Here is a 12,489-nt window from a genome sequence, read left to right as displayed (position 1 = left end):
TCTCACGTCGATCCTCACGGAGCCATTGTAGGCCCCGGATCGGCGTCAGACCGGCGTCAGATTTTAAAAATTTTTTTAAAAATTTTCTGAAATGGAGAACAACTACGAAGGTACTCCAGTGACGACCGGGTCTCAGACTCCCGGTGGACCCCGAGGAGAAGGCTTATCTTCGTGTATTGCTCCGGAGCATGCGTGAAGAATTGGAGGGGTTTCAAAGGGATACCGGCGGGAGTAGCCGCGGCGTTGGTGGCGACGGAGGCGGCGGCGGCGACGACGAATGGCTGGGCGACGACGAAGGCGAGGACGGCGGCGAGGAGTGATTTTTTATGTAATTTTTTTATTATACTTTTAATTTTTATACTTTTTTTAAATTAATGTACTTTTTTAAAATTATTGTACCTTTTTAAATTTTAATAGTATTATTCAATTTTCCAGTATTTGTCTCGTAAATTAAATTCCGTATGTTGCTACGATTGTAAATTAAATTATATAATTGTTATTAGTGATGTGGATAGGCTATAGGAAGGCTATGTGAGGGCTATTGGATGTCCAGTTGCATGTCCAGATGATGTGGCAGGAGGATTTTAGTGCTGATGATGTGGCAGTGAGAAAGCTATGTGAGGACTATTGGATGTCCTCCATCATTGGAGATGCTCTAACAAAATATGTTAGGCCATCTATAGTATAGTAGGTCTTAATTTGGGGACCTCAAAAGAGGCTGAAGTGATAGGGCCGCTTCCATCTGAGTGGCTGTGATTTCAGCCTCGGGAAAGGTGGTAGTCGGGTTGGTCGATTGTTTCTCAACCGTTTCATGACGATATTGTGGGGTCACAGACTCATAACAAATCGATTTAAAAGAACATGGTCGTAACGTTCAACGCTAAAATGTATCTGAGAATATAAGAATTACTTTATTTCCTTAAAACAATCTATTTAGGAAAATAAGAATCCATTTATTTCCTTAAAAACAATCCATTTAATAGGACCTTATATGAATTTAGAACGAATGGAGGGGATTATAACATTGTTTTACTCGGACACTGTGACAACAAGATATATTATAATTCATCCAGTTAAGTTACCAATTTCTTGATCTTTCATAACCCAATAAATCCAAAATATTAATCTTATTAATTAGGATTCGTATTGTAGAACTAAAAAATGAGGAGTCTATGGTCCCCACAAATAGCTGACGATGTACTATTTAGAAATGTGCACAAACACACAAAAATATACACAACACAATAGTAGTCTTGATTCTTGAATGTCATAACCCATGTTCAATGACTCTATAAGAAGACTATAAATATACCCTGCTAATTATTATTACTAATTTACCATCCATCATTTCATTGGATTCCCAAAGGCAAAAACAGACAAGAACATATAAAAAGCAAGAATACAGTTCCACAATAAAAGGTCATTTCCTTGCACCTGTTTTTGGTAGGCCAGTTTCCTTTGGTTCATTGTAGTTGGATGCAAATAAAATCAATCAAATTCACTGTCATTATTTGATTCTTTATTGACACCCATCAGCTAGTACTTTTTTTATTTCTGTTTTAGTGGGGAAGATAGCTCGATCGATCTATTACTCTAAATCCCAAAATGTAATCTCTACTAGCTAGCCATGACAAATGTTAACCCAACTGCAAATTGTTAATATCATACTTTACTTAATTTATAATATTGTACGACCATCCATTAATATAGAATCTCAAACTTAAATTATCATAATAACTAATTTACTATATAACATACCACCGGCAATTATCAGTTCGATATTTATTCATCAATAAATACTCCGTCCGTTCCACTGAATATGAAATATTTAGAAATCAGCACATGATTTTACGTAGTGTTGTTTTGTTAGTTAATGAAAAGATAGTAGAGTAAAAGAGATGAAAAAGTAGAAATAGAATTGTTTCTATTATTTTATAAAATGTTTCATTTTTAATGGGACAATTCAAAAAGGAAAACGTTTCATTTCTAATGGGAGAGACATTTTTGTTCCCATTCACCCATACAATATTTCATGGAAAATTAAGTTACATATCCATTGTTTTAATCATAAATTAATTAAAGCTTAAAATTTCCTTAATTGTATCAAGATTAGTAGTTTGAAAGTGAGTTGATATCACTATCTAGAAGGGGAGGTGAAAGGAACAAACATCAATTCAGAATCTCAGACAAATAAAAACAAGACAAACACAAATACACATGGCAGCCTTCAGCTGCAAGACATGAAATTCGGACATGGAGAAATTAATATGAACGTGTGACATTAATATATAAGGGGATGTGGAGAGATTAAATAATAATTTGACGAGATAGCCTTGTTAGAACTAAGAAGAAATTAAAGAGCATATCAAGTGTTACACTCTCATGCAGACTATAAATTTAATTAAGCCCTAGTTATAAGTCTAATTAAACTCTAATGGTGTGTTATAAATAAATTCCAATTTAAAAGTTTTCCATCATCACTCTCATGCACACTGTAAATTTAATCAAGTCCTAGTTATAAGTCTAATTCAACTCTAATCATCACACTATTAAGTGATATAATTGCATGTTTGCATACATAAATTAGTTTTAATTCAGTAAAGACAGTGTGTGTTTTTTTCTAATATATACTCCCTCTGTCCACGAAAAATAGAGCACATTTGCCATTTTTGGTTGTCCATAAAAAATAGAGCACATTTAAAAAAGAAAGTTTTCAACAACTTTTCTCTTACTTTTTTCCTTCTCTCTTACTAATAATATGGACCCCGCATTCCACTAACACTACTTCTCTCTTACTTTACCAATTTCACATTAAAACCAATGTCATTCACAATGTGTCATATTTTTCGTGGATGAAGAGAGTAGTAAAAAACGGAATCAATTTTTAATTCAATGAAGATAATGCGTATTTTTTTAATAGATAAATAAACAGATATTTATAAAAATTGCATTACGATGGACTTAAACTTGAGATCTTTGTCATGAACATTAATCACCTTATATAAGGTCAATACTTTTTTAAGAGGATCAACAATGATTCATTATCTACTCTCATGATGATTCACACCTCAATCTACTGGTTAAAGGAAAAATGTCTTACCAACTGAGCTACGCTTCATTATCCTTATACAAGGTCAACACACATGCACGAAGATTGTGTGCTTTATCACAGACCTCTGGCTTCCAAAAAAAAGAAAAACAAAACACTTAGGAACTGTCGGGTTGTACAAAGTCTATCTCTATCTAGACACATGTTTCTTGTTATGTAGTTCTCTGTTATCACTCTCTACACCTCCCCCCTTCATGGCTTCATCCACAATCGTATCATCTATCTCTCTCACTCTGGGTGTGTATCACGGACCACGAACAAACTTGATCTCTGTCGATAAGATGGCGACTGGGCGGTTGTGCATGCGTACTTTGGTGGTAGTGGTTGCTCCACGATCCCGATGCACCGTGGCTTTTCCTATATTGTTTGACTTCGGCAGATTTGTGTCAATGACTAGGGAAATATGTATCTAAGTTTCTTTTACTCCCAATTATTGTGGTACAATTCAGTGTTTTTGGTGTGATTTGTATTTCATCACTAGATTTTTAAATATAAGCATATATTCCAAATTTTTTGAATTGGCTTCAATTTTTTAAGATTTTGTTTGATTCTTCTACTACTTTGTTTGATTCATCTACGTTTTTAGACGTTCTTCGAGTTGGGAAAAATTTGATTCTAATATTGTAACGACCCGCTAAGCCGATATTATTAAGAGACTATAATTTTAACTCGATTATCTAAGTAAGTAACTTTTATGTGATTAAATCCAAACTACGATAGATTGTCATTGTTGTTTGTTTTGACGTTAGGCAAGTTAATAGAAAACGTAAATATATTACAACTATAAGAATTTAATAATTTTAAATAAATAAATAAGATCCCAAAAATCAAAATAATAAAAATGTCCGATACATCCATAAAATTCCAGCAAAAATTTAATACATCCTTCGTTCTAAAAGAAGACCGGGAACTACAACGCGGACAACCACGAGCTGGAAACGGGTTCTTCCCTACACCAATTTAACAATAGTAAGCAAATGCATATTTTAAAGAAGTAAATAAGGCAAGATGGAGGACAAGGCAGATTTGAAAAGCTATACAAATCCTAGCAAATCCTAAAATATCGTTTCTTTTTTTAGCTACATTTAATGCAGCATTTAATGCTGTATCATACAGCCATATCTCAAGTGTCAGGAGAATTTTGTGAGATAGGATTATGTCTGCAACTTGTTTTTCCTCCTCCTAAATATCATCCATCCCTTTCACTTGCCCCACCTCATACAAAAATTACCTCATCTCCAAAAAAAAAAGAAACAGTAAGAATCCCTCCACTGCAGGAAGAGGACGTCCACCTCATAGAGGACAAAGTCTAAAGCAACCACTCATTCTCTTCTTCACACCACAAAAGTAAGTACCATCTAACACCTCACTCTTTCTTCACATATTGCAACATATTACCAAGCATGTCTCTGCCAACATATGAACTTAGTACCCATTACTATAGAACACCAATTTAGCAGTTATAGGTATTTCATATGAACAATTTAGCAAGGACATAATATCTATAACATTCCAAGAAACACAAGAATAGCAAATTTTTTTCATACGAAAATATGAACTTAGCTTGAAATGATATAGGAATCTGTCGAAGAACTTCCGGCAACGAGCTCGGCACTCCGTCGCCATCGATGGCAGCCACGCTCTAAAATCACAACTGCCCTTTTTATCTTTTCCGTGAATCTGGAAAATTTGGAATATAATTAACAGAGGTTTATAAAAAAAATGTACTTAAAATATAAACCTTAAATAAGAAAAAAAAAAGAGAAAGAAAGCAATAATGGAGAAGGGGATGAAGGGTCGACCTTCCGACGCCCTCACCTGACGGGAATCGGCGTCGACGGCGGCGGGGCGCGAACCCTCTGCGACGGCGAACTCACTGCGGCGGCGGACCCGCAACGGTGGTGGCGGTGTGGCGAATCTGCACAGAGAGGGAGAGAGGGAGCACGCAGGCGGCGAACCCCCGGGAAGAGGACGATGAAGCCGCCGCCCGTGCATGCACGGCGGCGAATCTGGACCAGCAGGGGGTGGCGAGCGGCTGAGAGAGAAGAGAGAGAGAGAGAGAGAGAGAGAGAGAGAGAGAGAGAGAGAGAGAGAGAGAGAGGCGCGGCTGGAGAGAGAGGCGCCGCCGGAGCGGCGGCGCTGGCGAGCGGCGGCGAAGTGGCTGGCGGCGGCAGGGTCAGGGAGTGAGAGAGAAGGTTGTTCTTCGAATTGTGAATTGGAGGAGGAAGATGTTGACTTAGTAATAGGTAGGTTTAGTTTTGGGCTAGTTTTTAAAAATGGGCCAGCATTTATTTTTTTTCTTGGGCCAAGGGGGGTGAGGAAGTTAATTTTGAGCCCATCTGCTTGTGAATTATTTTGGTGCAGCAGAAAATGATTAGGGAAGGCCCAAATTCGAATTTAATTTAATTTGGGCCTAAAATGAAATGTTTAAGAAAGACGGGATATTTTAGTTGCTTTCGAGTTATTAAAATTTTACGTAAATCTTGTAGTGACGTATGGAGTATCAAATTAGTTGGAGCCGAAAATAGCTAACGGACTAGTAATAAATAATGTAAGTTTTAGAAACTTCTTAATAAATAATAATACTAATAATATTACTAATAAACATAATAATAAAAGAATATATTAAAATAATAATAATAATAATGATAATGATAATGATAATCATAACTTTTATAATAAAGTTAAACCTTGAGTTGTTACTTCTCATTTAATTAGTTAGTTTAAAACTAAAATAGTCTTTTTCCTATTGTGATGTTTTAAAAAGGGTACGTTCGCAAGTAAAGTCGGAACCAAAGAATCAAGTTAAGGAAACTAAGCGATCACGGTGAGCTTTCTTATACTAAAAATACAAATTGTATTTTTATGAAAACACGAACACATGTTCGTGATGCTTAATGATGTTGTCTTGCCATAAATGTTTTGTGTATGATGCCTATCTGTTGGCTACGGCCAAGGGAATTATGAATGATGATATATAAGTCGAATTCGGGTCCCGGTGAGGGTGGTGTCCCCGCTCGGACTAGTGTACACGGGAATCCTCTGACCGTGAACGGCAGAGAAGGTGACCGTGGAAGGTGGCCACCTTCCCGGCACATGGAAACCTCTGACATGATGGGCAGAGAAGGTGACCGTGCGAGAACACCATCTCGACGGCACAATGTGATCAGATATGGCGAAATACAGGAAAAAGGGACTGCAGTTCAATGTGAATATTTTTAGTAAGCTCGGGTCTTTTCAATAAAACCCCCGAGTGTTACTGTGACGATGGCTTGACAATATTTTCAAATGTATACTTGTTTTTTTTTTTCGGCAATGTGTTCACTGAGTACTTTTGTACTCAGCCCTGCATATATTTCTAAATGTGCAGGTTGAGTCGTAAAAAGGGGGAGGAACAAGTGCTGTGGAGTGCAAGCTAGTAGCTAATTAAGAATAAAACTCTCGGAGGTTCATGTCTCCACACATGGACCGCGTTCTTTTGCTTCCGCTGTGTCGGTTAAGAGGCAGTGCCTACTTTATGTTTGACTCTGATAATCATAACTTGTATGAACAACCACTCGATCTTGCATGATCAAGTGTATTTTGTTATAAGTATTTCTCTATTTTGACGTTAATTTGTGTGTCTCGTTCCACTTGGCCTTATTATTTTCTTTTCTTTTTCCCCTAAATTCTATCCCCGCTTCTTTTAATCCCCCTAGTCACGTTTCCCCGAGTTATGCTATCCTTAGCTAACCTCGGTCGTGACAAATATGTTGTTGTTTGAATATGGTTCAAATTTCTTGATTACGTGTGAGTTTAAATTGTAGGTAGGATTTTTTTGAATGAACATTATTAACTCAAAACGTCAACTACCTAAACGGATTATTCTCACCATAATATATTCTTTATTTCTCAAAATACAGAGGAATCAACAAACACGATCAGTGACTCTCGTATCTACTACCAGTGGGGGAGCTGGGGTGGGCCTAGGGGGGCCCTTGGGCCCCTCACCCTTTCGAACTTTACCTATGTACTTATTATATATGTACGAAACAATTAACAAAGTTCATAGTGGTGCAATTGTAAAAGACGTTGCACTTGCAAGTTTTAACTGAGTACGTGATGATATCTGGTTTGAATCCTAACCCTGTTGTCTGAACTTTTTTATCGATATAATTAAAGAATAATTTTTTTTATAATATAAAGAGCATAGTATTAAAATTAATTTTGCTAATATTGTATACTTATTTATGAAATAAAAAGTTATTTTCTATTCTAGATTTTTAATAATAAATAGCATATCATTAATTCCATGTCGTAGATACTGAAACAACTCGACGCCAAAACAACTCAACAAAATTTAACAGTAATTTGGGCCCCCCATGATTAAAATCCTAGTGTCTACTACCTATGAATGAGTAGAAGCAACCGTTAAACATGATTCAACTATGAAAGTGTGTGACATACCTTCAATCTTGTCATTTAGGAGATGATTATAAGAGATATTGTGTTTTTTCGGTCGGCAATTGAAACACCTTTGATTTCTTTGTCCTGCGTTTTAGATTTAATTAGAGTTAATTCATTCTCTAAAGAATAAAAGATGACTTGCGACTTCTCCATGTGATGAATCTATACCTAGCCACAGATCTTATGATCTATCCCCGAACTCGATTTATGATATTTTTATGGACAAATCTGATAAATTATAGACATTAATCCAGAACTAGAGACAAAATCGAATTAGGGGTGGAAGAAGGGATTTTCAAAAAACTCCATTATTATTTTTGAAAATCAAAATAATGAGGGCAAGAGTATCAAAATTTTATAGATTTTGAAAAGATGTTTTTCTGTCTCATGTTTATAGGGTTATCAAGTTAGATTAGGGATCTTTTGAAATTGCATTGAGCAGACTTTACTAATTAAATTGAACGTCAATTTATGCACCCATGTGGAGTAAATTACGATTAATATGAGCTTTCTCTCTAATTTAATTAGTTATTGTACTTGAGATATAAATATTTATTAATTAATTTAACTCTGCTACTAAATTTGAATAATTAACATTTTTAATGAAGATTAGTCTAGTTAAAAAATATTATTTTTTATTAATAAAAGAAATTTCAACCGACCGTGTTTCGAATTATAAAAACTTTTTTTGAACACATCTTGAGGATATCAACCCAGACTTTTTGGAACCCGATTGAGTGCAAGTCCAAGATATTAGGTTTACTATGTTGTCAAAAAACCACAACCATTGATAGGTTAAAGTAGTGCATAATTAATATCGTATGCTCTGACATATACTAAGATTAAGAAATAATAATCACTAATATTTCATTTTCAGTAAATAGAAACAAAGACTCTTCTCACTTTTAGATCTATTCACTACTATATCATACCGTTATTAGTCTCCTAAAATAATAAAACTTACAGACTGACACTTCAAACTTTCATGATAGGTCAACAAAATCGATCAAAGTCATTAAACGTCACATTTTAAATTGGCACGGGTTTTTTAAAATATAATAGAAAGTGAGTTGAAAAAATTAATACGCTAATATATTAATTTTATAATAAAATTTTAGGAAAATGAGTTAGTGGAATGTGTGATCTATTACCAAAAGTAGTACTCACTTCGTCCTAACTAAGTTGAGTCGTATTCTTTTTTGAGATATCTCAACTAAGTTGAGTCATTTCTATTTTGACAAAAAACAAAACATCCAATCACTGTTACTTTATTCTATCACGCACTTTTTATCCTTCATACTTTATTTTTCTCTCCTACTTTTCAACATAATTTATTAATCTCCGTTGTCAAAAGTTTTGATTTCAACTTAGTTGGGACGGAGGGAGTAGTCAAAATTAAGTGTAAGGAATCTAGTGACAATTAATGACTTACGGAGAAAGTAAAAGCATATACTCCCCCGTCCCTCTATTACTGAATCGTATTTATTTTTTGGCAAAAAATAACAATATTTTTTCTCTTTTACTTTATTATCTTTTCATCTTTATATTTTTTCATTTTCTACTTTATTATCTATATATAACTTAAAAATAACAATATTTTTTCTCTTTACTTTATTATCTTTCATCTTTATATTTTTCATTTTCTACTTTATTATCTATATATAACTTATTTAATATAATTTTCTTAAATGAAAAGAAACATCCTTCTATAGATAGAGGGAGTACTAGTAAACGACGAATATAATTTTGAATTTTTATTCCTATGAAATAACAGAAATGCCCCTAACTCGAATTCGAAAACTTTTCCGCCTTCTCTATTTCCGTGCATTCGCGGCACCCACACTGCAGATTCCCTTCTGTTCTTTTCCTTCTCGAAAACACACACACAGGCATGCTGCTTTATACGACGTCGTTGCACGCAATGGGACATGCAGTGCGCGTTGTCAGAGGCCATGAGCACCACACTCACATTCCAATTAAACAAACTACTGCTCACCTTCACCAATTTCACACTCATAGTCATACCGCCCTCTCTATATCTCTCTCTGCCACGACGTCGTATACCCCCGTACAAACCCTAATGATTGATGTCCCCGATTTGCTCGCCTTTATCTGATTCATCAATGGCGGATGCAGCGGCGTTCCCCTCACTGCTGCTGTCTGCTCCGTTTTGACTCTTCTGCGGTACGTCTCGCCCGACATTTTTAAGCTCTCGCTTTTGCCTGATTTGCCGAATCTAGGGTTTATTGAAGAAAAGGGGCGGACTTCAATTTTATTCGTTTGTTTTTTTAGCTCGTTTTTATGGTTTCTGCCTTTGATATTTTAATTGGAGCTTTTTATCCCTTTAATTCCGGGGATGATTGACATTTTTTTTTGTTTCTGCCTTTGATAATTGTAGCAATTTTTCCCTTTTTCTTTTAAAAATACTTAAAAGGTTTGGTTTAGTTAAAGTAGTTGATTTACCTGCAGATATTGGACTAGGTTGGACTTCTGGCAAATGGGATTGGAGTCAGACAATCAGGGGATGGCGTTTGCAGCTACTTCTAACCCCCCTGCAAATATAGCTGAATTCGTTTCAAAAATCACCCAAGTTTCTAAATTTAGGTCCATTGGTGTATTTCATAGTACGTCGGAGAATGTGGACCACGGCCATGTTTACCCGATGATTTCTGGCAACAATGCTCGTTTACCGGATGAACAAAGTGACGAAGATGCTCTGTTTTGCGCCAAAAAAGTCTCTCCGAAGCATGCCGAGCTGCAAAAGATTGGAAATTTATGCGCCCCTGTGGAGCTTCTGCAGTTGTTTGACACGCTTCTGGCGTTAAAAATAGCGTATGTTAAACTCCAAGAAGCGCACGTTCCGTATGATCCCGAGAAAGTTAGAGTTGCTGATGAAGAGGTTATGTTTCAGCTCGATACGCTTGGCAAGATTAAGAAGGCTTATAAGGAGAAGCAATTGAAGGAAGTTAATGCCTTTTCTGCTGGTTCAACTCTTTTTCTTGCTGAAGTTAAGGTTAAGGAGCAACAGCTGGAGAAGTTGAAATCTCAAGCTAAGAACAAGAGCAAGAAAGTTGCTAATTTGCGCAAAAAGCTTCAGGAGCTGGAAACGAAGAACCAAAAGCTGTCTGAAGAGATTGAGGAGCGTGAGAGGGAAAGGTTTGCGGGTTTGAATCATTATTCCTTGGAGAGTGTTGTCAGGGCAGTTGGAAAAGCTATTCATGATTTTGCAAAGCCATTGATTGCCTTGATGAAACATTCGGAGTGGGATCTAGACCAAGCTGCTTACGCAATACAATCATCGGTTGTGTATGCAAAGAGGTCACACAAGAAATACGCGTTTGAAGCTTATATTACCAGAAGGATGTTTCATGGGTTTCTGCAACAGCCTTGCTTTTTAGGGAACATAATGAAGCTGGATGACCCTATCGTTGCTTTGATTGAAGACCCACAATCTAGTTTTGCCAAGTTTTGCAGAGCAAAATACATGCTAGTAGTTCATCCCAGGATGGAAGAATCATTCTTCGGTAATTTGGACCACAGGAATTTCGTGGCTAATGGGATTCACCCATATACCCTGTTTTATCGTGCTTTTGTCAGAATGGCAAGATGTGTATGGTATTTGCAGGCACTGATTGGTTATATCGAGCCTGAAGCTGAAATGTTCGGTGTTAAGCAAGGAACTGAGTTCTTGGATGGTTACATGGAGGTTGTAGATGAGCTCAAGGAGTACAAGACCATGGACAACGACCACCAAAGATACAAAGTTGAGTTCTTGGTAATGCCTGGTTTTATGGTAAGGGGCAGTTTGATCAGGTCTCAAGTATATGTTTCTAAAGGGGAGTTCTCAAATGGCAGACGTTAGGAAGAACGAATGAGTTTCGATACTGTTTGTGAGAACATTTTGCAAATTTTTCACTTTTTCCACTACAGTCCTAGGCAGTGGATCAGGCTGCAGCTTGGCTTAATGATATGGCATTATCGGTGCATTCGATTAAACCGGGTTGTAAGATTATCGGAATGAAATACATACTCTGTAATTACTAATTACACTATATGCTGCATCTTTGACATGTATATATATATTCTATTACTCTTTATATAATCTTATTTTGTATAGATTACCTTTATGTGCTTCAGATAAATATATATATTCTGCTGTTGTTGCATTCTCTGGTTTAGTATTTTCTTGCTAGGTTTGAAAATTTTGCATTTGAAGCCAATGGTGAAATTTTATGACTGGAGTTTATTGCTTTCAGAAACTAAATACACACAGTTGGTGGAAGGAAAACAATTATACATTTCATAACTCAATCTCCAGCTCATCCAATTTGATAACTCTTCCCCTTCAAAATTGATTCAGTTAATTGGTGTTATAGCTATTCATTTTCATCTATGTGCAAGCAATCAAATAATAAAACACGAAATTAGAATATTGTTCTCTAATAAAGAATCCCAAATTTGTACTCTCCCGTCCCTGAAATTTTGTCACATTTTTCCATTTCCATCTGTCCCAGTAAAATTTATCACATTTCACTTTTTTATCATATTTGGTAATGGACCCCACATTCCACTAACTTATTCTCACTAACATTTTATTATAAAACTAACTTTAAAAATAAGACTCACATCCTACCAACTCTTCTCATCTCACTTTCTATTCCATTTTTTAAAACTTGTGCTGATTAAACTGTAACAAAATTTGGGGGACGGAGGGAGTACTTGCAATCAACTTTATACAGTTCAAATCGTGTAAGCATCCATCATTTGTGGCGCCCATAAAATTGACAAAATACAGCTCTTTTCTTATACATATGTGCCTCTCTCTATATTCCATTTTGGTTTCTTAAAATTTCTTTTTGTAATAGTACTATATCATAGTCGATTACTTATTAATCATAACAAACAAGTGTGCTTTTATATAGTAAACCGAATCA

General features: G+C 35.8%; 1 protein-coding gene and 2 long non-coding RNA genes across 3 annotated transcripts; 2 read left to right on the top strand and 1 right to left on the bottom strand.

The window, feature by feature from the left end:
* Positions 1 to 3,899: 3,899 nt before the first annotated feature.
* On the bottom strand, positions 3,900 to 5,153 carry LOC121763456. The gene is made up of 2 exons (XR_006042437.1): positions 4,928 to 5,153; positions 3,900 to 4,789 (listed from the first exon to the last, which is right to left on the bottom strand). It is a non-coding gene; the product is annotated as an uncharacterized LOC121763456 (long non-coding RNA).
* Positions 5,154 to 5,872: 719 nt separating this feature from the next.
* LOC121765116 lies at positions 5,873 to 6,723 on the top strand. Its single transcript, XR_006042731.1, has 2 exons — positions 5,873 to 5,936; positions 6,480 to 6,723. It is a non-coding gene; the product is annotated as an uncharacterized LOC121765116 (long non-coding RNA).
* A 2,682-nt stretch (positions 6,724 to 9,405) lies between these two features.
* LOC121763929 (protein GRAVITROPIC IN THE LIGHT 1-like) lies at positions 9,406 to 11,671 on the top strand. The gene is made up of 2 exons (XM_042160020.1): positions 9,406 to 9,739; positions 10,025 to 11,671. Exon 2 carries the CDS (start codon positions 10,053 to 10,055, stop codon positions 11,415 to 11,417), a length of 1,365 nt encoding a protein of 454 aa, XP_042015954.1. The 5' UTR covers positions 9,406 to 9,739; positions 10,025 to 10,052; the 3' UTR covers positions 11,418 to 11,671.
* The last annotated feature ends 818 nt before the right edge of the window (positions 11,672 to 12,489 follow it).

Source organism: Salvia splendens, chromosome 14, assembly GCF_004379255.2.
Source record: "Salvia splendens isolate huo1 chromosome 14, SspV2, whole genome shotgun sequence".
In the NCBI taxonomy this organism is placed as follows: Eukaryota; Viridiplantae; Streptophyta; class Magnoliopsida; order Lamiales; family Lamiaceae; genus Salvia; species Salvia splendens.
The sequence above is the reverse complement of the archived record's forward strand: the minus strand, read 5'-3'. Positions and strand labels throughout refer to the sequence as shown.

Coding starts and splice junctions, on each gene's coding strand:
- LOC121763929 (XM_042160020.1), top strand. CDS start 10,053: ATGGGATTGGAGTCAGACAATCAGGGGATGGCGTTTGCAGCTACTTCT.